This window comes from Stylophora pistillata, chromosome 7 (assembly GCF_964205215.1).
Source record: "Stylophora pistillata chromosome 7, jaStyPist1.2, whole genome shotgun sequence".
In the NCBI taxonomy this organism is placed as follows: Eukaryota; Metazoa; Cnidaria; class Anthozoa; order Scleractinia; family Pocilloporidae; genus Stylophora; species Stylophora pistillata.
In genome coordinates, this window is record NC_142525.1 from 25,676,542 (window position 1) to 25,703,216 (window position 26,675).

Consider the following 26,675-nt stretch of genomic DNA (forward strand, 5'->3'; position numbering starts at 1 on the left):
CCAACCTAGCTCGGTTAATAAGATGTTTATTATTATATGGCTGTGTCTTATATGCCAATTTTTTATGTTCTTTGTACTTTTTTTTCTAGACCAGTCTAGATGCCGGTCTAGATGGGAAAATCTAGACCGCTTTCAAGATTGATTTCAGCCAATCAAATTCGTGAATTTGGTAGTTCCCAGTCCCTGTGAGACAAGCCATATAATAATGACCTTTCCAGACATTCTTGCACAAGAGATAAAACAGGATGTTGTAAACAGTTAAAGAATTATCAAGGTTGTTGCAGTTTTTTTAATTATAACATTATCTTACATGAATATAACTATCTGAAAGAATTTCAATAGTTACATAGTATTTCTAAATATGCGAAATATTAAAAAAGAATGAAGTAGGAGGCAGTTTACTACAATTTGCACTGTATTCATTCAAGCATTCCACCGTCTCAGATCACTTGACAATCAATCCGTTCAAAATCGAATCAATGTAATATTATACTCAAAATATGTTACTATTATGAGGCCACGGCGAACTAACTCGATTGCTTGGCCGCTTTGCACGGAGTTTATTCGTTAACATACTAATTTACGACGGTCAACTCATAAAATATTGTATTACAATTTGCAAACGTAACTTACGTTAAAATATAGCAAATAATAACTTTGATAAATAAAACAAATATTGGCAAGAGTACAATGTCATGATAAGTTATAAATAGGACACTTTTTTCATCGGAGAATTATGATAAGTAGATAATTTGTCGTAAGTTTAAATACTAGTAGTGAAAGTAAATTTGTCAAATTATAAATACTTTAAGAATGATTTAAACAGCGATTAAATTAGATCGTAAATATGAAATATCACTGGTTCGTTGATGATAACACGGTTCTTTTTCCAGTGGCGATGTTTACTTTATTCAAACCTTTTTCAATTCATCAGCGTTCGAATGTAATTTTGCGCGGGGTACTGTGAGGCTTCCTTTTGATGTAGAAGTCGAGTTCAGACCATTCTCCAACTAGACGGCTGGCCCTAAAAATCGATAAGAACTTTATAATGCAGCAATCTTTACGGGAGGTTGAGAAAATACAACAGTGAAAAAGCACGGTTTCGTCCGTACCCTCTCCTCCAAGGAGAAACGTTTCTTCTTACGGGGGAGGGTATGGCTACACTGAGCTAACTCATTACAACTCCTGTTAGCGATCGCGTGACAGCTGTGTGGTCTGACTGATCTAGCGATCAGGAAAGAAAACATTTCTTCTGAGTTAAAGGGTTACCGAGGGAGTCAGAGGGGACGATAGATAAGCGCGGATTGAAGTGTGGGGAGGGGGGGAGGGGGGAAGGGGGAGGGAGGGAGGGGGAAGGAAATAACGAGACCTCCTTTCAGCCTAGTCGGACCCAGGTTACCCAAGTGCACCTGTAAAAAGTCAATGACACATCAAACTTTTTCTCAAATTATTTCACAGCGCACGTACTTTTCAAACCCCAGTCCTTTGACACTTTCCATGGCCTTCCTTGCTCGCCGACCCGTTTGACAATGAAAGATGAGGTTTTCGTCCTTGACGTCAGGTTTTCTGACACCGTATTTTATCTCGAAGTCTGATGGACTCATACCGAAGGCCTCGACAATTTCTGCCACTGAAATTCGCAGATAACAATCACTGTTAAAAATATATGGCGGCGTGAAATCGTTGAAAAACAATACGATTCAGAGATGAATAGGTCCAACATCATTATGGAGCTGTTTCTTTACGAAGAAAAAGAGCTTGCTTTTCATAGCCTCTTGTCTAATTCTTAATCTCTGCAGAGAGAACGGCAATCTTTCTTTAAGTCATAATTTGAATATAAAATTGAAAGTTGAAATGGTAAATTGGCCACCGTTACGATTATAAAAGCTGACGTTTCGAGCGTTAGCCCTTCGTCGGAGCGAAGAGCGAGAGCCCTTCGTCATTCGCTCCGACGAAGGGCTAACGCTCTAAACGTCAGCTTTTATAATCGTAACGGTGGCCAATTTACCATTTCAACTTCGTTGATATATTCAAATTATTTCGTTACCCCCACCGACGCGGCCCCAAACAGTTTCTTTAGAAACTATCAGCCTTTCTTTAAGTCAGCAGGAAAAATAACACAGTTCGGACGGTACTCTTAGAGAGAAAAAATTGGCACGTTACTTCATTAAACAACTTACATGGAATATTTACAGACTTCGGTATTTTTCCAAGTGAAACAAGTTCGTGAGGTTCTCGTACGTCAAACAGTTGTAAATCGCCATCTATAACCATATCTTTTAAACACTCCAAGCCGACCTGACTTCGATCAGTTTCTTTTCTACAAGACCAAATACGATCTCTTGGCGATGCGTTAGGATGTGAGGAAAGTCCCTGACTCAAAACAGCGCGAGGTAAAACGTTCTGTGAAAATATTGATTTCGTTAATCTCCCAACTGCACGCGATGCCATCTTGAATTGTTCTGCTCCTTTTTTCTGGTAACTGCAAAATGTATGCTTTCAAAGTGTCAAACTTTATTTAGAAGATTCCGTGGTTGTGACATGTAGTGAAACGTTTGCATCATTTGTACGTGACGTCACAGGAGACACTTGAATAAGCCACTTCTACGCACCAAAGTATATACAACAGCTCCATATTTACTGCTACTTGACATTCTTCTAGAACAAAAGATATTTAATTTTTCCTTCCCGATAGCCTAACAAAAAAAATATATTTTATTTTTTCGAAAACTTTTTAAATTGCATGGTTTTAATCAACGCATCCTTGAAGTAATGCAATCATAAACGTGAGTTATGTCACGACTGTCACATCATCACGTTTCAGTTGGGCAAACGGTGGTGATTTGCAGCACGCATCTTCGGGAATACTGACGCATGTTTGGTTTTTGAAACGGAAATTTATTTTTACATGGTTTGTATTCATAATGAACAAGCACAAGTAAAACTGCTAAATTGTTGAAAATCTGAATTTTATGGCTATTTATACCATTAAATTCACATTTTCACCATTAAACTAGGGTTGGGGGCATTGGGGCCTCTGGGAAATCGCAAAACCGAAGAAAAAAACCTCCAAAACCGAAAAACTGACGAAAAAAGGCAGCAAAACCGAAAACCGCATGCAAACCTGACAAAACCGCTACATTCTCACCTTTAAAGGGGTCAAAAAGGAAAAACCAAAAACTGCATCGGAGTTTTCATGAAAACCAAAAACCAAATACAAAAACACGTAAAATGTGCAAACCACCCTGAACATCAAAACCGAAAAACCAAACCTTTTTGGCCCAAAAACCAAAAAACCGATCCAAATATCAGTTAAAACCACAAAACCTAAAATCCCAAAGCCCCCCTCAACTAGGAGACAAGGTCATGATAAATTATCTTGTAAAGTGCAGAACAATTTTGGTATACTTTCCCTTTCTCAATTGTATTTTTCTTGGTCACAGCCCTTTTTAACGACAAGAGATATGTAATTTCCTCTGCCTTATTGACCAAAAACAATGGGTAATACAACAACAAAACAGATGATTTTAATCAGAAAAAAATTTTAGAAGTTTTAATTCACTCATGCTAATGCACCACTAATGTCAATCAGGAACCAGTGTTAAATAAATTAAACAAATGGAAATCCTTCTTCTGAGTTCAACCATTGGATTTTTCTGAGTTATCAACTTGCGATGTCCACTCCATATAACCTCCAGGGTAATGCCTTGCCCTGAGAAGAAAACCAAAAAAACTTTCCAGTCAGATAGATCATCTAAAATGATACATGTAAACCCCTTAAACTCTCTTTAACCTATCTAGAAATCCACATTCTACAAGCAAAAAAAGCATTTAAGAGAAAATAGAGTAAATGTAAAGTTGTGGCATGTATATATCACCCCTGAATCAAATATGGCAGTCATGATGATAAAGGAAATGATCACCAACTTAAGATGTTCAAGATTATCAGACAAATTCTCCTTGTCAGCATTGTAAGAAATGTGAAGAGAACAGTGTGGAGAATTTAAAACCAATGTTAGGGTATAAAGAGTTTAAACACCCAAGATTTTCATGCTACTCTGTAGAGGATGATCTTACTTTGTGTAGCCAATTTGATGAACTGCATCCATTGCCGCCCTACTCCTTATTCCAGCCAAGCAGTGAAACACAATATTGGCATCATTTTTTTCAGGCTTTTTAACATTGTATTCCTCTTCAAATTCTTCAGGATCCATTGTAAAGGCCTCAGGAACTTTTCTCACTTAAAAAGGCAAGTGCCAAAACAAAGAGCATGTCAATATCACTTATACTATGACAAACTAATAATGCAAAAATAACTCCATTGACTTTTCAAAGTTTGTTTTTAACCAATACATTTTTTAAAAAGTATGTGAAGTAAAGGTATGTCAGCTCAAGGTTTCCAAGTTTCAGAGAAGCTAGAGTCCAACTCTGTTAAAATAATGTAGTAAAGCCTTTTAAAACTAACTACAGTATTTGTCTTAAATAAAGATTTCAGAACTCTTTAAATTCCAGAAACAAACAACTACAAGAAAAGTATACACAAGTGTCCATATCAGTTTCCTATGTCAAGATTTCAGTCTGTTGACATGGTTGGCTCATTTTGTGAAATCACGTACCCTGCATGTGAGTATTAAAAAGAAATGTTAGGAAAGGAAGATAATAACTGTAGTTTGAAGTATAAAATTGGAGTTTTCAATCCACAAGTGTGAGAATCACACCCAGGCATAAGATTTAGCAAGAAACAACCCTGGTATTAGACCATAAGTACCACTGAGTAGCGAGTGGTTGCACATTGAAGTAAGTCCAGTACTCAACAGGGAGGCATAATAGTTTTTTTTTTTCCTTGAGGGTGGCATAATAGTTTATTTGGAAAGATTTCCATAGAACCCCATACTAATAAAAAACAAAGCCGTAGTCCCAAAGGAAATCTGTTGTTTTACATCTGCTTTCCTTTATCCAAGAATTAAATGCATAATGAAGTATGGGGCTATACGGAAATCTTGCTGTTTTTTTTTTCATGAGATCAGTAACAAAAAAATTATTGAACTTAATGGATAATTCAATTAATGACTAATCAGTTACATTTACCTCTTGCCAAGCTACTCTTGTTAGTTATCAGTAGTCATAATGAAAACAAAATTCATAATGAAAGATTGCTTGCCACCGCTCAAAGTTCACATGCTGATATTATTTGTGTAACTTTTTAGATTCACTAGCGTATTTTCTCGCAGGGATCCCTCGGTCTCGTTCGTACTCGTCCATTTGAGAGTTTTATTTTCTTTTATTTTCTTAACAGATTATCTAACTCTTATAATTTGAAAACCAATAAAGCTGTTTAAAATAAAAATAAAAATAAAATGAACATACGTGGGATGTTTGTAGCACAAGCAATCTTGCCTGTCTCCATCAGTTCATAGGGTTCTCTGACATCAAACAACTGAATATTATGCGCTGTCAGCATTGCTCTTAGCTCTTTAATGCTTATATCAGTCCAGTGCTCTAAACTCGTGGTAGAAGTGTTCCTTTTGGCGCACTGTACGTTTACCGGAGGCCTTGTTATTCCAACCAGATCCAGAAATACTCGAGTAGTAGAAATACTACATGTGTTCTTTGGAAGACAACTTCGTACAGTAATCCCGACCTTTCTCGCCAACGCTGTCATTGTAACGATGGACAGATACCAAACAGCTGCTCGTTTATTATGCAAAGGGATGGCCAGCATTACACCATCAGATTAACCGAGAGACCGTTGATAACAGCTCAAAAGTAGGGCCAGAAAGATACGAGAAGGCTGACATAGTTGCAGCTCAGCACGTAATGATCTCTGGAAAGACTGATGGAGAAAACCTGGTAACCAGTTATGTGACCGCGATGAGTTCCACTGACTCATGACGTAACAACATTTCGTCGGCCATCTTAAATTTTCTAGTATCTGACGTTAGACACTCCAACAAGTGGGATTCACTCTCTTTCGACATGTGGTATGAATGCTTACCTCCGTTTGTAATTATTGGAGCGTGTATAGCTGTTACTGGCTGGGGAATGAAGATTTGTGATCGACTCTTTCAAGAAGGCAAGGTATTTATAAACGAAAAGCCCTTTGATATTTGAACTCGAATTTGTATGCTGTATGGTTGGCCAGCCTACCTCTGAGTCTGGGATAATCAAAAGACTGATGGAGAACTGTTGAACAGGTCATTTAAAGGATGAATTAAATAACTTTTTGAAATTTTCTTTGCAGCCCAGTAGATACAGCGTGGACAGGTTTGATGAAAGATTGCTCGCTAGAGATGAGAGGATCACTGGCTCAAGATTCAGACAAAAGGTGACAACTTATTTCAACTCACCCCTCCCCCAGCCCATTTTGCTGAGATAGGGAGAAGTGGGGGTTGGGTAGGGCATCCATACCGTCACTATGTTTTACCATAGACTCCCCCATGGACTCCCTCAAGTTCCTTCTTGCAATATCGAAATGTCATACCCAACATGATAATAGTCAAATCTTATAACCAGAGGTAATTTTGGTTTTATCAGTTTCTAATGTAAATTGGCCACTCTAGAGAGTTTCAAAGCTGATGTTTCAGGTGGTAGCCCTTCTTCAGAGTGAATGAGGAATGGCTAATGTTTGAAATGTCAGCTTTGAAACTTGTTATGATGGCCAATTTACATTAACAACTTTGTTCATAAAACTGAAAAAAACCTTGTTATACTCCTCCACTGATGTAGCACCACAGTATCTTTAGAAACTTACCCCCTTTATTAATAACTACAGGTGTTCAGAGTAGCCCTTTGTCTATTTGCTTTGACAAAATGCTGACTCTTGAAACATCAGCTTTAGAAACTCTTTAGGGTAGCCAATGTACATTATCAACTCATATTTGTGCACAATCCTCACAGTAAAGGGCACTACTTAAGCAATAGTAAAAATCAGACCTGAAAAAATTCAGGCCTGTACGGGATTCGAACTACTGACCTCTGCAATACTAGTGTAGCGCTCTACCAATTGAGCTAACAAGCCAACTGGGAGCAGGTCATCAAATTAGTCCGACATAAACCTGTATAAATTCAGTTGATAAAACCAAATTACCTTGAAATACCCCCCACCGATGCAGCACCACTGTTTCTTTAGAAAATTACCCCCTTTAATTGTTAGAGGGTATGGAAAGGTCTCCACACACCCCCATGTCATCAAGCATACAATTCGTTGATAAAGAAAACAGTGTCATAAACAATAGATTAAATGTGGGACCACAGCTTTGTTACAGAATTGTACAATGTGATTTAATTTAATAACTTCTAGAGCGCTCTTTTCATTCAATGATCAACAGCGCCTAACAACTTAGAATACTACAGTAAATTCAAATTTATAAAACTAATACTATTTTAATAAAATTTAATTAATTTATAAAATTTATAAAACAATACTATTTTTATAGGATATAAGTATTCAAGACTGTGGTCTAGCAGCGCCTGGTGGCCCCTGGCGCCTTACTTTTGCTCTTGGGCGACTCAGGAATTTTAGTTTTTTCATACAAAGCATATGCTGGGCGCCTTGGATTACACAGTTTCAGAGTACTGGGCTCCATTCAATTTTCCTTAGAGCACAGCCTTGAGTATTGCACCTGTACTCTGATGTATCATAAACTAACCCATATTATTTAAAAGTTCATAGTGTAAAAGTTCATTGATCTTGGAGCAAAACTGTCAAATTTGTTCATTTATTGATCTTGTCTTTTTCTCTTGTTTGCAGTCTTTGTAGATGGGTATCACCAGACATGCAGTAAAGTGTACTTTTGAATCTGTTGTTGGGAATATTTTAGTGGTTTCACTCATCAGTAGTGAATCACTTTCTCAAGTTTCATGTAATTCTGAATGTTAAAAAAATGCTTGTAAATAAAAAAAAAGGTTTTTGTGTGTGTGATTTCTTTGAGTTGATACATGTTTACATTTATTCACCTGTAAATGTTACCAAAGTATTACGTGTCATTCACTGGAAAGTCACTGGTAGAATCACAAGGGGAAAAATGGAACTGTTCTCACCAACTTTACTATCACCTTGTTCAATTTGCTCTTCTGACCTCAGTGAGGACCGTGAACAAAGTTTATCACTTTTATTATTTTACCCTTGTAGCCAACATTGATTTTATACTATTCTGGTGTTCTGTTTACTTCTTTCATCATAACAAGCTTGACTGTTATTTTTTTATGGGCATACATGTGTCTTCTTGGCCTGGCTTGACAGAAAACTCAACTCAGAATAACAACTAGCAGGCCTAATTGCTCTTTGATCATAATTCTTCAGCCTTGATGTCATGTTTAATCCCTAAGGGTGACTAGCATCTAATTTCTCCTCACAATATCACCCCTGAATTGAACATAAAGATCAGGCCCTGGTTGTTCGAAGGATGGATAATGCTATACACTGGATAAATCTCTATCCCGTGGATAGCGCGGTACATTTTGGTAACACTTATCTGCTGGATAGCGATTTATTTGTTGGATAGCGTTATCTGCCCTTTGAACAACCAGAGCCTGGAGAATAAAGGAAATGATCACCAATTAAAGAAGCTCTTAACTGTTGATCAAATTCCCCTTGTCAGCACACTGGGAGCTGATTGCAAATGGTGGCTTACATTGGAAATCATGGAAGTGACTACTTAATATGAAGGTTTGTACATATGCAACTCATGGGTGGGTTGGGGGGGGGGGATATATGGTATTGCTTTATATGTGCCCTGCTGATTCTGCTGTAGCTGAAGCCTAACAAGTTTAAGTGACAATAGGAATTTCCAAACATATCAAATAAAGACAATTATGAAAAACTATTTTAAAGTGTACCACTCAATAAGCAGAGATGATATGTAAAAATACTTTTATTGCAGGATTAAACCTAATAAATAGATCCACTCTTTGAGGGAAAACGTAAAATGAAAACGTTTACAATCACAAGAGAACTGAATTGTCTTTCTCGTTGTTGTTTTGTTTGTTTTTTTATTTCATAACTAAACTATTTGATGGTGGGAGCAGAACAATGCTACATGGATGTGTCATAGCAAAAGTACGAATTAAATTTTATGTAATGTTTGAAACTATTTGACACTTTCACTGGAAAACCACACTATTTGTTTTAACTGTAACATCTCCTAACTTCACAAAGCTTTTTTTTCCTTTGGTTTATTTTCAAATTATTCCTGCAATGTTCATATCACATGCCGTGTATGTGACTTTCACAAAGAACCGCTGCTCAGTAATCAAGGCTCATCAGAAGCGCAGTTCCACGTTTGATCCAGTGGTCTGACGTCATGGCTCCCGCTTTCAGGTCCACGGCCACCACAAAGGACGCGCGGCCAGACGTTCCCGCTCGGTTTGGATAGTAATAACATGGGCATGCGTAAACACCTATAACGTCAAAAAAAAAAAATTAAAAAGTCGTAATATATTCGCCTTAAATTTGTTTCCTTTTTCGTGAAATCTATCAGCCGTGAGAAATCTTCAAGTGACATTGCAATTACTACAAATTTCTGTTAAGTGACGCGCGACGGAAGTTTGACAACTACGTTCTGTAGCTAAATCGTGTTGTCGTCAAAGGCAACTGGCTCCGTTTTCAGTGGCAACGTGTCGTTTGAATTCTGTTGGCGAGCTTTCACGTTTGGCAGTCAGTGACGCATGGCTCTTAAGATTCGGTTAAGTTTGGAAACGAGGAAAGTTGCCCGTGACCACACCGTTGTTTTTAAGTAAAAAACCAAGTTACCAAATTTTTAACGCGTCACACTCAAGTGATAATCGTAGTAAATGAGTAATGAGCAACAGGCTTTATACTTAACGGCCACTTCCGGTTAGCTCAATTGGTAGAGCGCCGGAGTGTTGTGCGGGAGGTCGTGAGTTCAAATCCGGCCGGACCAACACTCAGGGTCTTTAATTAACTGAGAAGGAAGTACTGCCTTTGTAATAATATCTGCAAATGGTTAGACTTTCTAGTCTTCTCGGATAGGGACGATAAATGGAGGTCCCGTCTCCTGCAGGGTTGGGGTAGGAGACGTTAATTTCCCACACACGAGATTACTGTGTGATGGATGTCCTCCCCGGGGTGGGATGGGTGGGTGAAAAAGGGGTTAGGTGTCAATTGGAACGAAAGTTCTGTTCCTTTCTCCTGCAGTTCCTGTGGCGAATGAATAAAACTAAACTATTGGTTTAACTATAGTTCCAGTGAAACCAAACAACTCTCGTTAAGCCTCTCGGAAAGTTGAGGTGAAGGTTATGTTCATTTTAGATGAAGTTGAATGTTAAATGTTGACTCAAGAGAATATCAGCTAATATTCTCTTGGTTGGGCGTATCAGACCTTTTCCACTCTTCTTCTTGTTCTCCACGGGCTTGAAATGAATCGTAGGCATGGCGCTAACGAGTTGCATGGGCTCTGCTTCAATGAGGCACGCATTCTTCTTGTCCCAGCCAGCCCCCTCTAAAAAGAGCCCACGGATCCATACACCATCCTGAAAAAAAAAAAAGGCTTTGATTGAGAAATTGTGCAGCGCAATAGGGAATCTCTGTAGTGAAGAAAACTTAAGGGGAAATTTCAAAGCGTTTCTGACGCAGAAGGTGCTCTCCCTTTGATTAAGGAAGGTATGATGAAAACTGAAGGTGGCTACACTATTGACTGATGTGTGACACCACTTAAAATGGAGGTTACCACGACATTAAATAATCGTTTTTAGTTCGTTTTTTAGCCTTTGATGTACATTTAACTCAAAGATTACCTGTAAGAAGGTTAGGAATATTTCCTTTGAACAGGGCTGTTCGATCTAGGGCTAAACCTGCGTGAGCTTCATGCACGTTTCTTTATCATTTAAAGCTGAATTAGCGTCTTTCGTGTCGTGTGAATCACCTGGGAGAGGCACTGTTGTCGGTGACAATGTGGGATGTTTGTCAATTCACTAGTAATAATATGCGACCCTGAACTTGAGTTGCAAGAACTATGGTATCAAATGAGCAATTTAAAAAAACCTCACAGGTCCGACGTGGGTGCGAGTGGGAGGCTGGAGAAATAGCGCTGAAAAACGGGGATCATCCAACATGTTAACATTTTGTTTACTCACCTTGGGCTGTTGGGTGATGTTGCTATCGTCCACTGTGGACACAACAAACTCCCACGACAGCGAGTCCACGGACACGTTGTTTTGTCGTGCGCATGTCTGTAAGACCGCGGTCAGGAAGCCTGTGGGGAATGTAAAGCCAGACATCCAGAATATGACGGGCTGGTGAGCTGTGGTCGCCCACTTGGCAAACTGATCCACCCGCAGCACTAGGTCACGTGTCCAGTTACCCAGCGGTTTATTCGACGGGTAAGCCTGTCAAAAGTGTGTCCATAATGTTTACTGTCTAGCATCTAGAAAGGATCTACTTAAGATATGACATAGTCAAAACAAAATTGAATTTTCATATCATTTTATTCAAAATTCTTGGCTTTATGGCATCATGAAGCTCTGATCGCTAGACGTGATTCACGCATAACTTCTTAAAATTCTAATTCATCCTCCTGCTGAAAGGCAACTAATCGAGCAGTTCGTAAAACTAATGAAATTTATCAATGTTATTTGGAAAAGAAAGAAAAAATTGACACCCAGCTAGTTCCTCTCCGTCTAAATGCTAACACTTGCAGGTTTGAAGGCTTTTCAACCATTCAAAATCTTTTGAAACGAAGTAATTTTGTTTATAAAACGAAGTGAATTATAAAACGTCATTTGATTGGTTCTCACTTATAATCTACTGGGTAACAGACGCGTAGATGACGTCATCAACAAAACCATTTTGCTTTTTCATCAAAAAACAGATTCCATGTTGCCGTGGGTCTGTTCAATATCAGATCACAGATGACGTAAAAATGTGGTGAGAACATCAGAGACGCACTCGGCTGCGTGTTATGTGCCACTTTTCTGTTCTTACCACGTTTTGACGTCACCAGGGTTAGAGTTTGGGTCTGCCACTGACACACGACCACATAGAATGTATTTGTTACACCTCGTATATACGCAAAAATATCCAACACGAACTAGCTTTAAGCCTATCATCTTAACACTTTTACTTGAAGTTCAATTTAAAATTATAAAACTCTGTATGAAATTTCATAGGATTTCTAGTTTACCTTTCCCCACATAGGGGGAACTTTGGCATCGTAGATACAATAAAACGTCTCCTCCAGGTCAGAAGACATGACCACGAGACCCTTGATTCCCTTCTCCAGATCGATAAGGGATGCTCTGATGATTCGTAACAAGGCGTTAAACCGTTCAATCTATCGGCGAGAAAAAAAAGAAGACATCAACATTGATTCAAAGATGGAGGCATTCAACCGACAAAATGGTGCTTATTTTGGTAGAAAAGGCACAGCCAGCACTCGAATTAAGTGACTCGCACTAACGAAACTTATTTCAGTTTTCGTAACATGAGGCGAGTATGAGTATTGGTATTCCTGTGGACAAGATGCCAGATAAAAAAAGCGTGGATGATTGCTCGTACCTCTTGAAGCAACACAACGTTAAGAGGAGAGGGGTCGTCAGACATGATTTTCGCGGTCTGTTCATAGTCAATCTCCTCAGGGACTTTTTTCAGTACGTCAGCAGCAAGCTCCAAAACCTACGAAAGAAAAGACACCGTAATTAGACACTCACGATCTCCAAAGCAGCAGCAAGACCAAACATCACGTTAGAGCAGCTTTCAATTAAGTGTCGAAAGTTATCCGCAATTGCCTTGGTTTTGCTTTACTTTGCCCCAAAACTGGTCCAAAAAACTCGCGCAAATCTCTTAAACAAACCGATGCAAAACTAAAACCAATCACAACTTGGTCCCCCGCATTTTCTGCGCTTTCGGTAATTTGCTTGTTTTTACTTTGAGTGCTCATTGGTTCTTCAAGGTATTTTCCTTTCTTCTGATCGACCGTTATAATTACTTTGATTTTGGTTTTACGACACTCAATTGAGAAGCGCTCTAAATGTGTCCAAGCAATCCAAAAGTATCGTTCATTGTTTCCCAATTCTTTTATTCAGGTTTTCGTTGAAAAGCTTCGAACCTTTTCCTCCCTGCTCTCTCCTTGTCCTCCAGCTGAAGGGATCTGGGGTTGAAGAGAAAGCAACGTACCAAACAGATTCCTAAAAAACAACAACAATAAATTAATGAGAGAAAGATCATAAATACACATTACATTGAATCAATTTTTTTGCGATCGCAAAAATGTTCAGGTCGGTCAAAATAGTCACAGAGAAACAACAAATAAAAAATAAAAAATAAACAAAAGGATAATAAACAAGTTGTGACCAGCAACACACAATCGAAGCATTTACTATGGAATTACAAAACAAAAAATACTCTTCTTCGAAAACAAAGACAACGTGCTGTTTGTGAAACCACTACACACGTATTTTCATTGAAACGACGACTGCGATTTTCCTCAGAGTGTGGAAAAGATCACCGCAGAAGTTCTTCTCTCTGTGTTCTCAGTACCAAATTGTCACATTTACCTGGTTTCGATGATCTGACTGGCGATATCAGCATTAGGGTGTTGACCAAACGTCTCGGGATGATCAACATTAGGTAACATGCTAATGTATTCCTGTAAAACATCAATTTCAAAAGGGTTTCTTATTGGTTGTGGACGGTGATCACGCGCATGCTTTGCACTATCAGATCACTGACCGGTCGTCTCGCTGCATAGTCCATGCCATAGCATTTCAGAACTAGGGAGCTTCTGATATCGCGAGACGCAAGGGTACTGCAAACACTGACCTCATCCCATTAAAAAAGTTTACTAATGTCCACTATTGGATTTTCTTCTTCTGTGCAAGTTGCAGTCAAAGCCAGATACCGTCGGCGTTATGTGGGTGCTATTTTCAAGAAACTCAAGGTTAAGAGCAGGATTTTCAGAGGTCTTCTCTTGCTCGAGGGAGGGAGGGAGGGGGGGAGGGGGTACTTAGGTAAATTTTTGCTGGATATGTCACAGAACTTCTTCCCCATTATAGTCTATTCTGTGGCCAAATTAGATCTCATATTTGTCACTTTTGGTAATGCAGTAACAACCTTTTAACCGCGAATGCTCATAATTTTAATCCATATAGACAACACTGTACTTGCTACAATTTTCTTACCCCCAGAATACCAAAGATCTGCGACTCCAAATTAGAAGCTCTATTGAAAATGCAACCCAATTATAATCAATCCAGCTTGAAAATTCGACCCCATATAGCGGCACACCATTAGCCTATCATTAGGAAGGATCTTCCCCTTGGGCTCTAAGTCACTTCAACAACAGACGAAAAAGGCGCCAACGGATACTTCACTTTGTGAGTCCAAAAGAGGAAAATCCTTACATCTTCCACACAGACTTCTCATAAAGTATTAAATTCAACGGCGAATCGTAAAATTTTCTCTCATATCCAAAATCTCAATAAAGAACTTGCGATGGATATCTTACCCTGTAGGTGGAAAGAGGACCGTCTTTCGGAATGTAATAGGTTGGCAGAGCAGATAGCCTGTTGGTTTGGAAGACAATAACAAAATCGTTATGAGAGAAAAAAATGCTTTAATTCATAGCATTTTTACCAGGGTGATTTTAGAAGCAAGCAAAATATATTTGAAAATTTTGATAAAGTAGTATCAGGATGAAAAGGAATAACAAAATTCGTAACATCCTTTAAAGATGTGGCAGAAACTGTCTTGGAAAGAACGGTGGGCGGGCGGGCGGGCGGGCGGGCAGGGGGAGGGCAGGCTATGGAGGTGATAAAAGTGACTTTCAGCCTGGGCAACAAATAGAAAAGAAATTTGAAAACAAGAGGTTTTCGTCAGGCAAAGCCATGAGGTTTCGAGTTTCTTTCAGCAAATTTCTTTACGTTTACATTTTTTGTTCTGTTCTTTCTGTTTTAAGGTGTGCCTTACAGCCCATTCATTCACACAAGCGACCAACAAGTAATTTCTTCTTACAATATCCATACCGGATCAAACAGAATGGTGATAAGAAGAAAGATAGGAATCAGCTAAAGGAGATTCCTAGAGCAAGCACTATATCTTCAAAGCTAAAATCAAAAGAAAGGTGTCACAGAGGGTTAAGAAAATTGATACTGAGATCCTGGGAGTGAAAGAGTGAAACCAACAGCTTACTTGTAGTAAGGGGTCAGAATGGCTGCGTCACAGAACTGCTCATTGATGTACGAATGAAGCAAACGCCTGTCAAAATCATCTGTCACGTGACCACCATAATTGACACCTGCCACCTAAAACAAAACAATTTTGCATGTCATTCATACACCAGATTAATCTAGTAACTTCCCCTCCAAACGAACAAACTTACTTTCCCAATTAATTCCGTAAGTTGTCTTATTTTAGTTCAAGCAGTATTCAAACCAGATGGTTTTCGAAACGAGTCGTCTTAACCAAAATTGACAAGCTACAATTTGCGACAAAAATAGTCGACGACACGACACTGCGTTTTAGTGATACTTGCGTCATATAACAAATCTACCTGTGGCACCTTCTGACCTGCTTTTGAGACCTCCCCCCTCCCCCGTTGAGTGCTGCATGTTTGCAAGTAAAGATCCCAGAAATTAACATTGCATAAGGGAGGGGAGAGAGGAACAGAAAGGATCATATGACAAGACAAAAAATGATGAAAATGACACAATACAGGATTTAATCAAAACTATAACAAAATATTTTTTCCTACCAAATATTTCAAGGCGTCCCAGGGAGTCTCTTCATATTCGTCCAGGTAAATACTCAACAAGTTCTCGGACACTTCGAAATCAGAGTCATTAAACCCGTACTGTATGTTCCACCCAAGCATAAGGAATTTCCTTCGCTCCAACAACACACTGTGGAAGAAACACAACGAGAACAGCAGTTTCTTGTACTTGTCCTGTTTGTGGCAGCGGCCGAACTGTTGATCTGTGATCAGCTGGTATAGTCGCTTCATGTTCGCCTTGAGACCCTGTGGAGAGATGATGAAACAGCGATAAGATTTGGAGAACAAGCTAAATACTTGCTTCCATTAGGGTGTTTTAAGTCTACAGCACGGACCTCCAAGATCATAACTGTCGCAGCTTTTCCTCCAAAAAGGGCTTTTCGAATACTACTATTCTGCTTAGAAAAATTGCAACCCAGCTCCGACTGGTTGTCCTTTAAAGTAATCCACGGATAAGTATGAAACGACACCCATCAACTTGCATCACGCGTTAATTTTTTTTTCCAGGGTTCCCTGTGCAGACTGATCACAAACGTAACTACTAACCTTAGGAGGTTCTGTTGTCATCTTGATGCCGACTTGTAGGATGGAGATGGGAAATTCTGGATGAGGGCTGCTACTTAGCCACAGTCTGAAGTCAGGGTGCGGCTCTTCCACCTGAAGCTGCTCCACCAGCTTGTCAAGCTGAGGCATCCAACTCAGCGATAAGTGACAGTTGGCCAAGAACACCCAGTTACCCTAGAGAAATTATATTAAACAAGATAAGAATAGATAATATGTACTTTTTGACTGAATGAGAGGGCCGGACGGGAAAATATTTGGCTCGAAGTTTTAAATTAAATAGGACATACTCACATTCAGAAGAAGGGCCCGCACTGGACAACTTGTAAAACGATTCTACAGTAACTGAACGTTTCCTTTTTTCCTTCGAGTCAGAACAAGAAACTCAAAATTCATCGAGAAGCAACTCGTCTTCTCATTTGCTTAATTTTAATTTCAAGTCCAAAATTTCAATCCACTGACGTTCTCGGAAGATGCAAAAGAGCCGTGTCAGTTTTTCCGGACCGAGGACCCGTTTCTCGAAGGTCCCGTCAACTTAACTGGCCCGTAAAGCTGTTCTGTTTTCATTCAAGATGGGGATTTCAAAAGTTTTGAAAATGACAAAATAAAAGTATCAGCGAAAGAAACAAAAAGGACTAGTTTGGGTGTCAAAACCTGCTTTCCCGTCCTTTAAATTTTGATTTAAAACATGGCTTTGGGCCCGTTAAGTTACCGGGACTTTCGAGAAACGGGCCCCGGCTCACGTCAACCCATCCGACCCTACACACGTCAGCTATTATTATGGTTTTCTATAGGACTGCGCGAGCGGGGGCTTTGCAGGTCATTTGAAAAATTTTCTTTAGAGGCAATTAACATCTCTTAAGAACCCAGGGAAGATTGTAAATAAATATCTGATTATATGGAGCGGAAGTTAACTTACATCTTTGACTCCTTCTTTGATCATTCGCGTAGCAATTGGTGCCTGGCCTTGGCCTAAAGAGAGGGCATGGAAACGACTCGACATTCCAGTGTTCTCAGCAAGTTGTAACAAAGCACTGGTGGGATCCTAGGAAACAAATGTAACAGAATTGGGTTACATTAAAAATGTAACTTAAAGGAGTACCTCAAAGAAGGAATTTAGTTACAAAGCTACTTTCATGAAGAACACGACTCACCACTCCAGGGGATAGAACGAAAATTAGCGGAGTTCGTGTTGATGAATCCTCCACCACCGACGCCATGTCTAATACGGGAGGCTCCACAAACCTGAAGTTTGCAAAGAAACACAGCCTCTTTAACAACCAGGAAGTCACAAGGTTACCGTGTACACGATGCGGGTAGCTCGGAGAGGGACGCACAAAGTACTCACCTTTGCGGGCGGGATAAACGGGCGGGGGCGAATGGCGAAAAAAAAAACAGTGCAATTACGCACAAAGAATTTCATGACGAGCAAAATAAAAAGATGATCGATAAATGGCAAGAAAATCAGTGCAACGAGAATACCTAATAGCAGGAAAAAGAGTAGAACGTGGAAAAAGTGTGGAAAACAACATTGAGACGGGGAAGGTACAATATATCGGAGAGAATAAAACGAATATGTAGCGCGGAAGAATATACAACGGGAACGATGCATTGTACAGTGAAAAGGGAGCTTAAGAATAAAGAGGAAAATTCTCAGCAGCAGAAAGCAATTGTCATTGGCTTCACCTCACGAGCAAGGAACGTTTGTGTGTAAGTCCTGGTAAAATCTCTCAAAAAAATATAAAATAAAAAAACTTACTTGGAGCCTAGATTGTTCACAATAAATGATGTGGCAGTGAAAGAAACTCTGTCAGGGCGAAGAGATCGAACGATCAGCATCCTTTGCAGCTCGTTACACGCGTTTTCCCATTCACCTGAAGAAAAAAACATTGAATTATTTTAGAAGGAATGAAACAGTGAATGGAGCTAGTTGAAGAAAACAGTGAGATACTCTGAACTAGCGGACAGTGAATGGAGCTAGTTGAAGAAAACAGTGAGATACTCTGAACTGAAAAGGAAGTTTAAAACGGAAACCAGAAAAAGTACTCTCGTGGTTAGAGAATTATTAGTTGATCCAATATCAAATTCTCCGGACTTACATCGAAAGAATTGTATAGCGGACAGTAAGGAGAATTAATAATGAGATCTTGAGGGTTTAAGGGTAAATCGTTCGGTCACCGAATATCTTATGCATTAAAGAACGGAGTTAAGTAACATTTCCAATTGAAGGAGTCTTGCTCTTACTCACCGGGTAACGGCGTGTTTTCTGGTTCAGCACTGGTGTACCAGATGTTCCAATCTCTGGGATACTGCTCAAACGATGTCACAATACCATGGAAGTTTGGCAGTCTGATGACAAAAGAAAGAGCAAGAAGATTATAAGTTGACATGTCGAACAAGGGCTACCAAAAAGAGAACATCCCAAAACTCGGACTCCAACTGGTCCATGAACTCACTTGTCCAACTCAGTTATGTTATCCCATGATGCCTCGTTGAGCCACTGAGTACAAGGATTATCCATCTGGCCCTCTCTGTCTAGTACCTACACACAGCAAACCATTCATCATTATCACTGTTTTCGCCTCTCTAGGGTCCCCGAGTAACCATTTTATAACGTTCCCATGAGCCCCCGGGAACTATTTTATTCAGTTGGTGCGAACTAGGATCATCCAGGCTAAATGTATCGAAGGCGACTTCTTGTTATTTTGAAGCTTCTGATGTTCTATCAATTTCTGGGATTCATAGTAGAGAAAGCATCTTGTCTTGAAAGACTTTGATTGCCTTTATGAGCGATGTGGACGCTTGTAAAAGCTATTTTTCAGCGAATTACGAAAATAAGCTGGTGAAATATCGACTCGTGGATTATAAGAAAAAATAAGTTTGCTTTTGAATATGCTTCTAACTCCCAGAGTGGATGACCACAGTCCTTTTGCACGATTTGAAATGGAAAGGAAAGCATAATGAGAAAAGGCTTTTATTACGACTTACCACTCCCCCCCTGAGGAAGAAGTTGTATTCGTCTATGTTGAGTTTGCCCGCAGCTTCCAAAATCTTAGAGCACATTTGGAAAGAGAAGAGAAGCTTGTGGCGTTCAAACAGGCCTCGGCAGGTGTATCTGACAAAAGAGTAAAATATACTGCATCTCAGGTGCTAAATTCATTGGGACCGGTTAAAAGCTTCAGCTATTATTCTGTTGAAAACCTCATTACAGTTATACACACGAGGACAAAAAATTCGCCGGGAGCAGTCAATGAACGACTCTTCATTCATTCAATCATCCAATCAACCAGTCAATCAATCAATCAATCAATCGATAAATTTATTACTATATCGATCTGTTACTCAAAGTATCAATAAGCCAGTCAGTCCATGAATCTTTTGCTCGCCCTGCCCGTATGCTGTGGACGGATACAACTCGAGAAGATCGACTGAGTGAATTATGAATTGCTTTATAAGAAATTCCGTTGACCGAAACATTCGTTTTTGCTGCTCTGAATTTGGTTCGATGATTAACGTTCGACGTTTGACCCAATTGCAATCAAGTTCGCCTCAAGTGAAGTTCTATGTTTATGATCGGCCTAAGTATCCTCTCACGAAATGACTTACTTGTACACAGCGTAGGTGTGATAGTCATTCAGGTTCTGAATTCGTATCTCCAGATTGGGACTCCTCTGGCTCTTCTCAATGGAGTTGTTGAACAAATCAATGTACGCGTCGAGAGAGAACTGGTACATAGGATCTATCTTGCCCATGTCATTCAGAACGAAGAAGAGAATCGAAGCCCGCTGCGCGCACGGACGGTAGCCCTGGAGAGGAACAACAGGCACGTGTGTGTAAAAAAACGATTATTTTTTTTAGTAAAAAGATAATAGTTAGGGAGCAAAGAAAATGATATCAGTACCTCTCTGGCTGCATCAATCTTGATCTCTGTTTGTTCGCTGACCTGAAGTTGTTCAGCTACCTCCTGTGAAGTTGTTTTTGATGAGTTCAGCGTGTTTACAAGCTGTTCATCATCAAGCAACGAGCCTTGAGCAGTCTGCAACAACCTGAGGAACGGCGATGAATTGATAGAGAAAGATGTTATTTGTCTTGTTGCGATCGTGGAACAAAGAAGAAATCTGAGCTTCCATAAGGTGCGTAACCCCACACCTTCGGATTCCGCGCTCCGATGCTCTACCACTGAGCTACACATAGTTCTATGACGAGCTAGCACAATACTATGGGTTCACATGTGACAGACGCTCTGTGAACGCTACTTGGAAAAGCAATGCTGGAAGCGTTCATGTAATCAATGCTTTGGTTACGATCAAGAGAGAATCAAACTAAGACACTTACAACCTAATAAAGACCTTGTTTAAAAGACAATCCCTCCTGAGCTATTTTAGACCCAAGGTCTGGTCTCAGATTATGAGGAGACGTGTAGCTGTCATACTCCTGGAAGGTTTTAGCGGGTAATGCATTTTATTAAAAACTAGATCATTGGATAATGCAATTCAAGACTTTTTATTGGCTTAGCCATTATGGTATATCAGCCAATATACCATAATCTACAATTATGGCAAGCGTACGTGTCAACTTAAAATTAAAAGGGAGCTAAAAATTTAATAAAATTTAATAACTTAATTTAACGTTTTTAATAAAACAATTATTCCACTCGCTCTTGTTGGATATGAGATGATTATAGCCAACTCGGTGCTACGCGCCTCGTTGGTTATCTATCATCTCATATCCAACGCGCGCTCGTGGAATAATTGTTAAATATCTGAATTGAATGTCGAAGCCCACTAAATCATGACACAAGACTAGTTATTTCTGACATCTGCAAGGTCTGACCTCTGTGAGTTTGCTCAAAATTTGCGCCTTTTAGACTCTGTTTACCTTAAGATTTCATCTTCCAACTCCTCAAGTTTCTTTTTATTGGCCGCGATGTTAATAACAAGGGCATCCTTCTGTTCTTCTAGCTCCGGCCTCTCTTTACGAACTACAATACCTAACAGCTGGGCCTCCAGACCTATCAAAGCACACAAAAAACATTGTCTTTACTGTTTTTTAGGAATAAATAAAACAATCAAACCTTGAAACGTCGGACAGGCAAAAGCTTGTTTGCCCTCAAATTTTCGCCTGCGCTCTACAGGCATTTCACATATACAAATCCATCATTTGGATAAGTTGTTAATTAACAAGCCAGTTGTCCTGAAAATCTCGAAGGACAAGCTAGCAACATTTACAGATCTTTTTAACTTCAGTAAACGACAAGTGCGCGTGCACTGCAATTGTCTCGTCAGGATGACGCAACTGTGTGCGTCATGTAAGTTTTAAAGCAAACTGCTGGAGTGTGCGTGTTCATATAAAGATGAGGGCTCGATTTCGATCGTCTATGAGAGCTGCATGCTCTTACAATAATCTTAATGCAAACATTTTCAAGGGTAATTAACTAGCGGCTTTATCTGGGCAGGGTTCGTGCTCATTTTCGTGAACAAAAACACATTTATCTTTTGCGTTTCGCAAGTATTAAAAGGTTTAAAAGAAGGGTATAGGCCAACCTTGTTCCTTGACAGCGAAGTTCACAATTGTGGTCTTAGTAGAGATCTCTGGCGTGTAGTGAGGGTTACTTAGTTTCGTTGTGATGTAGAAATGGAACTCAGGGCTGTACTCGACTTCTTTGTCGCCAAGCCGAATCAACAACCGGCCACCTAAGGGAAAATGATCAGAAATTACACAAACTGTTTTACTACGTACCCCCTTGGGTCAAAAAGGTTGTCAACGACTTTTGTAAAAAAAAGTGCAAAGTATACATTGAACTTGTTAAATCAATTTCAACATTTGGCTTAAATAGAGATTTCGAAACTTCATAAATTCCCAAACAACTAAAGGGATACCAAATTTGCGACGTAAGAAGTAGAATCCTAGAATACTTACGGTTCCAGAATGATGTGGGTAACTTAGTTGTAAACAAGTGCAAGGAATGAATGAGCAAGGAATGCAAGCGATATCGAGGGCAACATGTACCTCGTAATTATCTGTAACAAGAGCTCGTAAAAGGTCAGAACATATTATCACTATTTACCTTGTTTGATTATCGATTTGTTTAGGATCGGAGCCAAAGACGGATCGAGTTCCTCCTGCGAGCAAAAATTCAAATTGAATAAAGACTCACTTCAACACACTTGAATATATTTTCAATAAGTCATTGGTGATGTAGTTTTTTATCATCCAAGTCAAGTATAAACCGATCAAAGGACAAAAAGTTTGATTTGAGCCGAGAAAAAGGACCAAATTCTAGTGAGGGGTGTTGCCACTTACCTGTACATTCTGCAATAAAACTGGGTTACCAAACTGAACAGAGTTTTCCAACGTCCTCAGATAATCAGACTGTTGTAAGTCAATTATTTTTAGACCCTGAAGGAAAAAATGATGCAAACTCGTGTTAGAAAAAAAAACCAAGAAAGCACATATTAATGAAGCGAAACGGCGTAGATTTGAAGGAGGTCGATTTCGACTTGTAACGAAACGACTTAGTAGCAAAGCGAACAAACACCTCAGAACATGCGTCCACTGGTAGCAATACCTACCTTCTTAGTTTCCATATTCTTGATCCATTTAATGGCCTGTCCTTGCGGGTCGATCATCAGGGGCCACCTTAAATAAAATTCAGTTATATCATGGCGTAAATTTCAATTGTGTCAAATGCAATCTGGTTGTACAATGTTCTTTCTTTTCTTCAGTCCGTGTTTGGTCTTGAAACTCCTCACACAGCTGTCAATTCTCTCTTTTTCTACTTTGAGATCTCATTGCCTCCTCGCACTATTCTCGCTTGCACTCACTGGCCTTTGTGATTATTATGGTTTTCGTGTTTCGGCTCTCAATCGAAATGCGTCCCATCGCTTCATTTTAGGTTTGGTCATTTTTGTCTTCGTAATGAGTTCGCGCGAATTGACTGAACTGAGTCATCTGCTTAAAACCAATTTCAACATTTTACTGATTGTCAACTTCGAGTACATCAAGTTTTACCTGCTTCCCCTTGTCACCATAACACCATTTTCAGTTGAAAAGGAGTCTGACGGTAAACCCTTTTGGACAAAAAAAAAACCATTTTAATATGTAGAGAGGAATTTCAGTGAATTCATACACTTAATTTATAGAAATATAATGTAGTTGCTACCATGAAAAAGATCTTGATTCATCTCAGCAAGCTTGAACGTGATTATTTGTAATGATTACTTGTAACGTACATTGGCTAACGTAGAGAGTTTCTGAAGCGATTTTCGAGTGCTAGCCTTTCGTCAGAGTTATTGAATGAAGGGCTCCTTCTATTTTCTATTATCTATCCTCTATTCGCTCTGTCAATGGGTAAACGCTCGAAACGTCAGCTTAAAAATGTCTTTACTGTGGCCAAGTTGCGTTATCAACTCAAATTATCTTGCAACGCCAACCGACACACCACCCCAGTTTCTGTAGAAACTGATCCCCTATTGATACCTGATTGCTTTTTTGTTTTTGAAAAGGGCTGTAAGTAAAGAGAGACCGTTATAAATACTCATACCTGAATGTTCCACTCCCTGACGGTGGTTGGCTTGGCCAGAAAATTGGAGAAGGAGAAGTTTGGATTGCACGCCACATTCAACTGGCGAACCTAACACATAAACAAGTAGGCGGTTGGTTGGTTTTACATGTACAAGTAAATGAAATAGTTGATATTACTCTGGCTCGGTCTTAGGAATTGTGGAACCGCACACAAAGTGTTTGAATGTTTAGAATCTATAATGAAGCTACGCGGTGATCTTTTGCGTCAAGCTTTACGAAGTGGAAAACTACTGCAGTGCTGTTTAAATTACAAAGGTTAATTTTCGGTTCTTAATGAACAGTTCTTGACTTTCACATGTCCACAATCGTCAGCGATTTAGGGACTGGTCATTATTTATCACGAAGGGGGGGGGAGGGTTTGGAAGATTTATTATGGTTGTATCACAACATGATTTACCTGACCCCCCCCCCCTCAAGGCTCCGTAATATTCTTATGATTCCCCCTCAAAGGCAGTAATGTTCTATAGAGACGAATGATACCTCTTCTGTACCCCCTGATAACCATGTGATCCCCCAAATCCTCCTTCTCCCTCCCCCCTCTCCCCACCGTGATAAAAAAATAACCGGTCTCTTTAAGTGTTTCCACCTCTTTTGTTACGTCAGTACCTGTGCAAGCCAAGTTTTCTCTACAAGCTCGTCTCTGTAATTGGACAGGAATGGTCCAGCGTAAGACAAGAAGGCCGCAGCAATCAAACAGTCTCCTACCAGATAACCAATATTTTCCTCTAAAATCTGTGAGAAAGGAACATGACAGCCGGATTATGGAATAAATTTCAAAAAAGTATCATAGTACAGCATTTCCAGTAAGAACCAACAAAATTATCTCAAGAAACCAATAAGGACTCGAAGACAAAACAAGGAAAAATGCAAGTTACCAAGTCGGAACTGGGTTAACTTTTGCATCTGATTGGTTGAGAGGGTATTGCGAGTTTTCTGGACCAATCACAGAGCGAAGCAAATCCAAACCAAATTAACCCTGGATTTACCTTCGACTATTAATTGAAATAACGCTATCAGCTTTGTCTCCAATGCAGTTATTTCATACCTTGACACTAGCTTCCCAGCGATCCCTCTCTCCCGCCAGACCTGACACCAGTTTCCCAGCACGTTCAAGTTTCAACTCGGTGATCTCTGCTTTCCTTCTCAGTTCTTCTTTCTGCGCGGACTTCTCGTCATATTGCCTCTTAAGCTCTTCCATCCGATCCGTCACCTGTCCACAAGTGATCAGTATGTAACTTCTTCTAAAAATGTCCATACATTGTCCAGCGAAAACGTAACAGTAATAGACTAATTTATCAGTAGGAAGGCGTTATCTGGATGAAACGCCAAATTCTCAAGAAAATATAAAGAGAAAAAAGGGGAGAAATACGACTTTGATCTTAAAATTTAGCGGGTCAAATTTTCTTACAGCATCGTAATAGAAGCGAAAAGCCGTGGGACACCAAGAAATTAATGTCAGTTAGAAATAAGATTGATAATTTGAAACGGCTTACATAGGGTAGAATCATTTTTCGCCTTAAATGTGCTTTGCAAACACAATTTTACGATTACTTTTGATTTATCCAACAGTGCAGCAAACTTAGTCGCGACGAGCTAAGTTTGTTACACTGTTGAATTAATCACTGTCGCGTAATTGCCACCTGAAAGGCTCATGCGGGATGCTGTGATTGTGTAGCGGTTGGATCTTACTGTTGGAGTGACTGGTAGCGCTTGATGTGTATTACGGAAAGTGTGCCGGCTACTGTGGAGGGGCGGGGTTCTATCTTGGGGAGCTGCCTCAGCATGGGGAACGCCCCTGAATACCCCTTCAACCACTTTCTATTTAAGGAATGCAGCTGTTTATCGCTGACTATAGTCTCGACTGGTCGAGAATGTTCCCCGACAACCACCAAAAATTGTATCCATGTAGTTATAAACACCCCTGGGTGACCCACCTCTTTCAGCTTGGCCTTGGCATCAGCTAACACAGCCTGTTTCTCTTGCAGCTGAGAAGTTGCCTGCGCCAGCCTTTGTTTTTTAGGCTCCACCACTCTGTAGATTCGTCCATAAACCTCCATAGCTCGTACCCACATACAGAGTGACTTAGCTGCCAGCGACACGCGTCCAATGATCTCCGGTTGAAAATCTGGTTGAGCGCAGTACGTGCCGATTTTTTTCAGGATTCGGTCCGTCATGTTGTCTTTGTCATAGTTGACCAATTGCTTGATGAAGTTCTGATCGCCTGTAAAGATTTGAGTTTTAGAAAAATTTCTTTAGTTATCAGCTTGATGGGTCGTTTTCAGAAGGCGAATTCCTAATTCCCAGTGTTTCACGCAACTTAAAACATCTGGCAGCTACATGCTAAGCCCTTTCACCCATTAGAGTTACTAGCATCTTAAATTCTCCTCAAAGTTTCTCTTCAATTTTCTTCAATCCCTAATAAACACTTCGTCAAAATAGTGCATACAATTCAAGAAGTTTCCATCCTGGGCGAACGGTTTTGATTAATGAGGGAATTCTATTTATTACTTGACAAGACTTGCCAATCAGTTCTAACTAACTGCAAGCACCCTCAAATTGTCGAGGACGCTGGAAAGATGAAAGAAGAGGAAAATAAGCAGCACCCACCAAGCTGTCTCTTGGCTTCAGCCCAGGTAGGCTCGCCTCCCCTCAGGATCATGACAGCCTCCATCACTTTCTCGACCAAGGCAGGTGGGCGGCCGTAAGATTTGATTTCCGTCATGTCCTTCTTGTTCAGTGATTCTAAAGCCTTGGTGGCCTCGGCGAGGGCCGGCAGAGCCTCGTCCAAGTCGTGCTGGGCATTCT

At 39.9% G+C, this 26,675-nt stretch overlaps 4 protein-coding genes across 4 annotated transcripts in view; 1 reads left to right on the plus strand and 3 right to left on the minus strand.

The window, feature by feature from the left end:
- Positions 1-258: 258 nt before the first annotated feature.
- Positions 259-2,555, minus strand: LOC111336282 (thiosulfate:glutathione sulfurtransferase). Its single transcript, XM_022942339.2, has 3 exons — positions 2,181-2,555; positions 1,468-1,630; positions 259-1,024 (listed from the first exon to the last, which is right to left on the minus strand). Exons 1-3 carry the CDS (start codon positions 2,449-2,451, stop codon positions 931-933), a joined length of 528 nt encoding a protein of 175 aa, XP_022798074.2. The 5' UTR covers positions 2,452-2,555; the 3' UTR covers positions 259-930.
- A 950-nt stretch (positions 2,556-3,505) lies between these two features.
- LOC111336596 (thiosulfate:glutathione sulfurtransferase) lies at positions 3,506-5,840 on the minus strand. Its single transcript, XM_022942729.2, has 3 exons — positions 5,368-5,840; positions 4,078-4,240; positions 3,506-3,712 (listed from the first exon to the last, which is right to left on the minus strand). The coding sequence occupies exons 1-3, from the start codon at positions 5,720-5,722 to the stop codon at positions 3,640-3,642; spliced, it is 591 nt and encodes a 196-aa protein (XP_022798464.2). The 5' UTR covers positions 5,723-5,840; the 3' UTR covers positions 3,506-3,639.
- A 43-nt stretch (positions 5,841-5,883) lies between these two features.
- Positions 5,884-7,921, plus strand: LOC111336607 (NADH dehydrogenase [ubiquinone] 1 alpha subcomplex subunit 1-like). The gene is made up of 3 exons (XM_088728360.1): positions 5,884-6,078; positions 6,242-6,325; positions 7,751-7,921. The coding sequence occupies exons 1-3, from the start codon at positions 5,977-5,979 to the stop codon at positions 7,757-7,759; spliced, it is 195 nt and encodes a 64-aa protein (XP_088584486.1). The 5' UTR covers positions 5,884-5,976; the 3' UTR covers positions 7,760-7,921.
- Positions 7,922-8,855: 934 nt separating this feature from the next.
- Positions 8,856-26,675, minus strand: part of LOC111335974 (dynein axonemal heavy chain 2) — a 70,221-nt gene continuing 52,401 nt past the window's right edge. The window contains exons 68-97 of the mRNA XM_088728234.1: positions 26,478-26,675; positions 25,805-26,091; positions 24,916-25,080; positions 24,477-24,602; positions 23,830-23,919; positions 23,298-23,356; positions 22,859-22,925; positions 22,590-22,685; positions 22,354-22,408; positions 21,830-21,979; positions 21,165-21,297; positions 20,188-20,332; positions 19,893-20,092; positions 19,275-19,401; positions 18,743-18,828; positions 18,535-18,635; positions 18,046-18,160; positions 17,441-17,531; positions 17,206-17,331; positions 16,272-16,463; positions 15,708-15,971; positions 15,146-15,258; positions 14,463-14,520; positions 13,513-13,604; positions 13,065-13,143; positions 12,515-12,631; positions 12,141-12,290; positions 11,095-11,346; positions 10,341-10,491; positions 8,856-9,399 (exon numbers count right to left, since the gene is read on the minus strand). The exon at positions 26,478-26,675 is cut by the window's right edge and continues 61 nt beyond it. Coding sequence (XP_088584360.1) covers positions 9,245-9,399; positions 10,341-10,491; positions 11,095-11,346; positions 12,141-12,290; positions 12,515-12,631; positions 13,065-13,143; positions 13,513-13,604; positions 14,463-14,520; positions 15,146-15,258; positions 15,708-15,971; positions 16,272-16,463; positions 17,206-17,331; positions 17,441-17,531; positions 18,046-18,160; positions 18,535-18,635; positions 18,743-18,828; positions 19,275-19,401; positions 19,893-20,092; positions 20,188-20,332; positions 21,165-21,297; positions 21,830-21,979; positions 22,354-22,408; positions 22,590-22,685; positions 22,859-22,925; positions 23,298-23,356; positions 23,830-23,919; positions 24,477-24,602; positions 24,916-25,080; positions 25,805-26,091; positions 26,478-26,675 — 4,040 coding nt within the window. The 3' untranslated portion in view covers positions 8,856-9,244. The remainder of the gene's footprint in view (positions 9,400-10,340; positions 10,492-11,094; positions 11,347-12,140; positions 12,291-12,514; positions 12,632-13,064; positions 13,144-13,512; positions 13,605-14,462; positions 14,521-15,145; positions 15,259-15,707; positions 15,972-16,271; positions 16,464-17,205; positions 17,332-17,440; positions 17,532-18,045; positions 18,161-18,534; positions 18,636-18,742; positions 18,829-19,274; positions 19,402-19,892; positions 20,093-20,187; positions 20,333-21,164; positions 21,298-21,829; positions 21,980-22,353; positions 22,409-22,589; positions 22,686-22,858; positions 22,926-23,297; positions 23,357-23,829; positions 23,920-24,476; positions 24,603-24,915; positions 25,081-25,804; positions 26,092-26,477) is intronic.

Bases quoted from the DNA above. Each gene is read 5' to 3' on its own strand.
- LOC111336282 (XM_022942339.2), bottom strand. From the start codon at position 2,451: ATGGCATCGCGTGCAGTTGGGAGATTAACGAAATCAATATTTTCACAG. The intron at 1,631-2,180 runs GTAAGTTGTTTA...TGCGAATTTCAG, and splicing joins GAAGTCTGTAAATATTCCAT to TGGCAGAAATTGTCGAGGCC. The intron at 1,025-1,467 runs GTACGTGCGCTG...ATCGATTTTTAG, and splicing joins AAAGGACTGGGGTTTGAAAA to GGCCAGCCGTCTAGTTGGAG.
- LOC111336596 (XM_022942729.2), bottom strand. From the start codon at position 5,722: ATGCTGGCCATCCCTTTGCATAATAAACGAGCAGCTGTTTGGTATCTG. The intron at 4,241-5,367 runs GTATGTTCATTT...TGCCTTTTTAAG, and splicing joins TTGTGCTACAAACATCCCAC to TGAGAAAAGTTCCTGAGGCC. The intron at 3,713-4,077 runs GTAAGATCATCC...TTTTCTTCTCAG, and splicing joins CATCAAATTGGCTACACAAA to GGCAAGGCATTACCCTGGAG.
- LOC111336607 (XM_088728360.1), top strand. From the start codon at position 5,977: ATGTGGTATGAATGCTTACCTCCGTTTGTAATTATTGGAGCGTGTATA. The intron at 6,079-6,241 runs GTATTTATAAAC...TTTTCTTTGCAG, and splicing joins GACTCTTTCAAGAAGGCAAG to CCCAGTAGATACAGCGTGGA.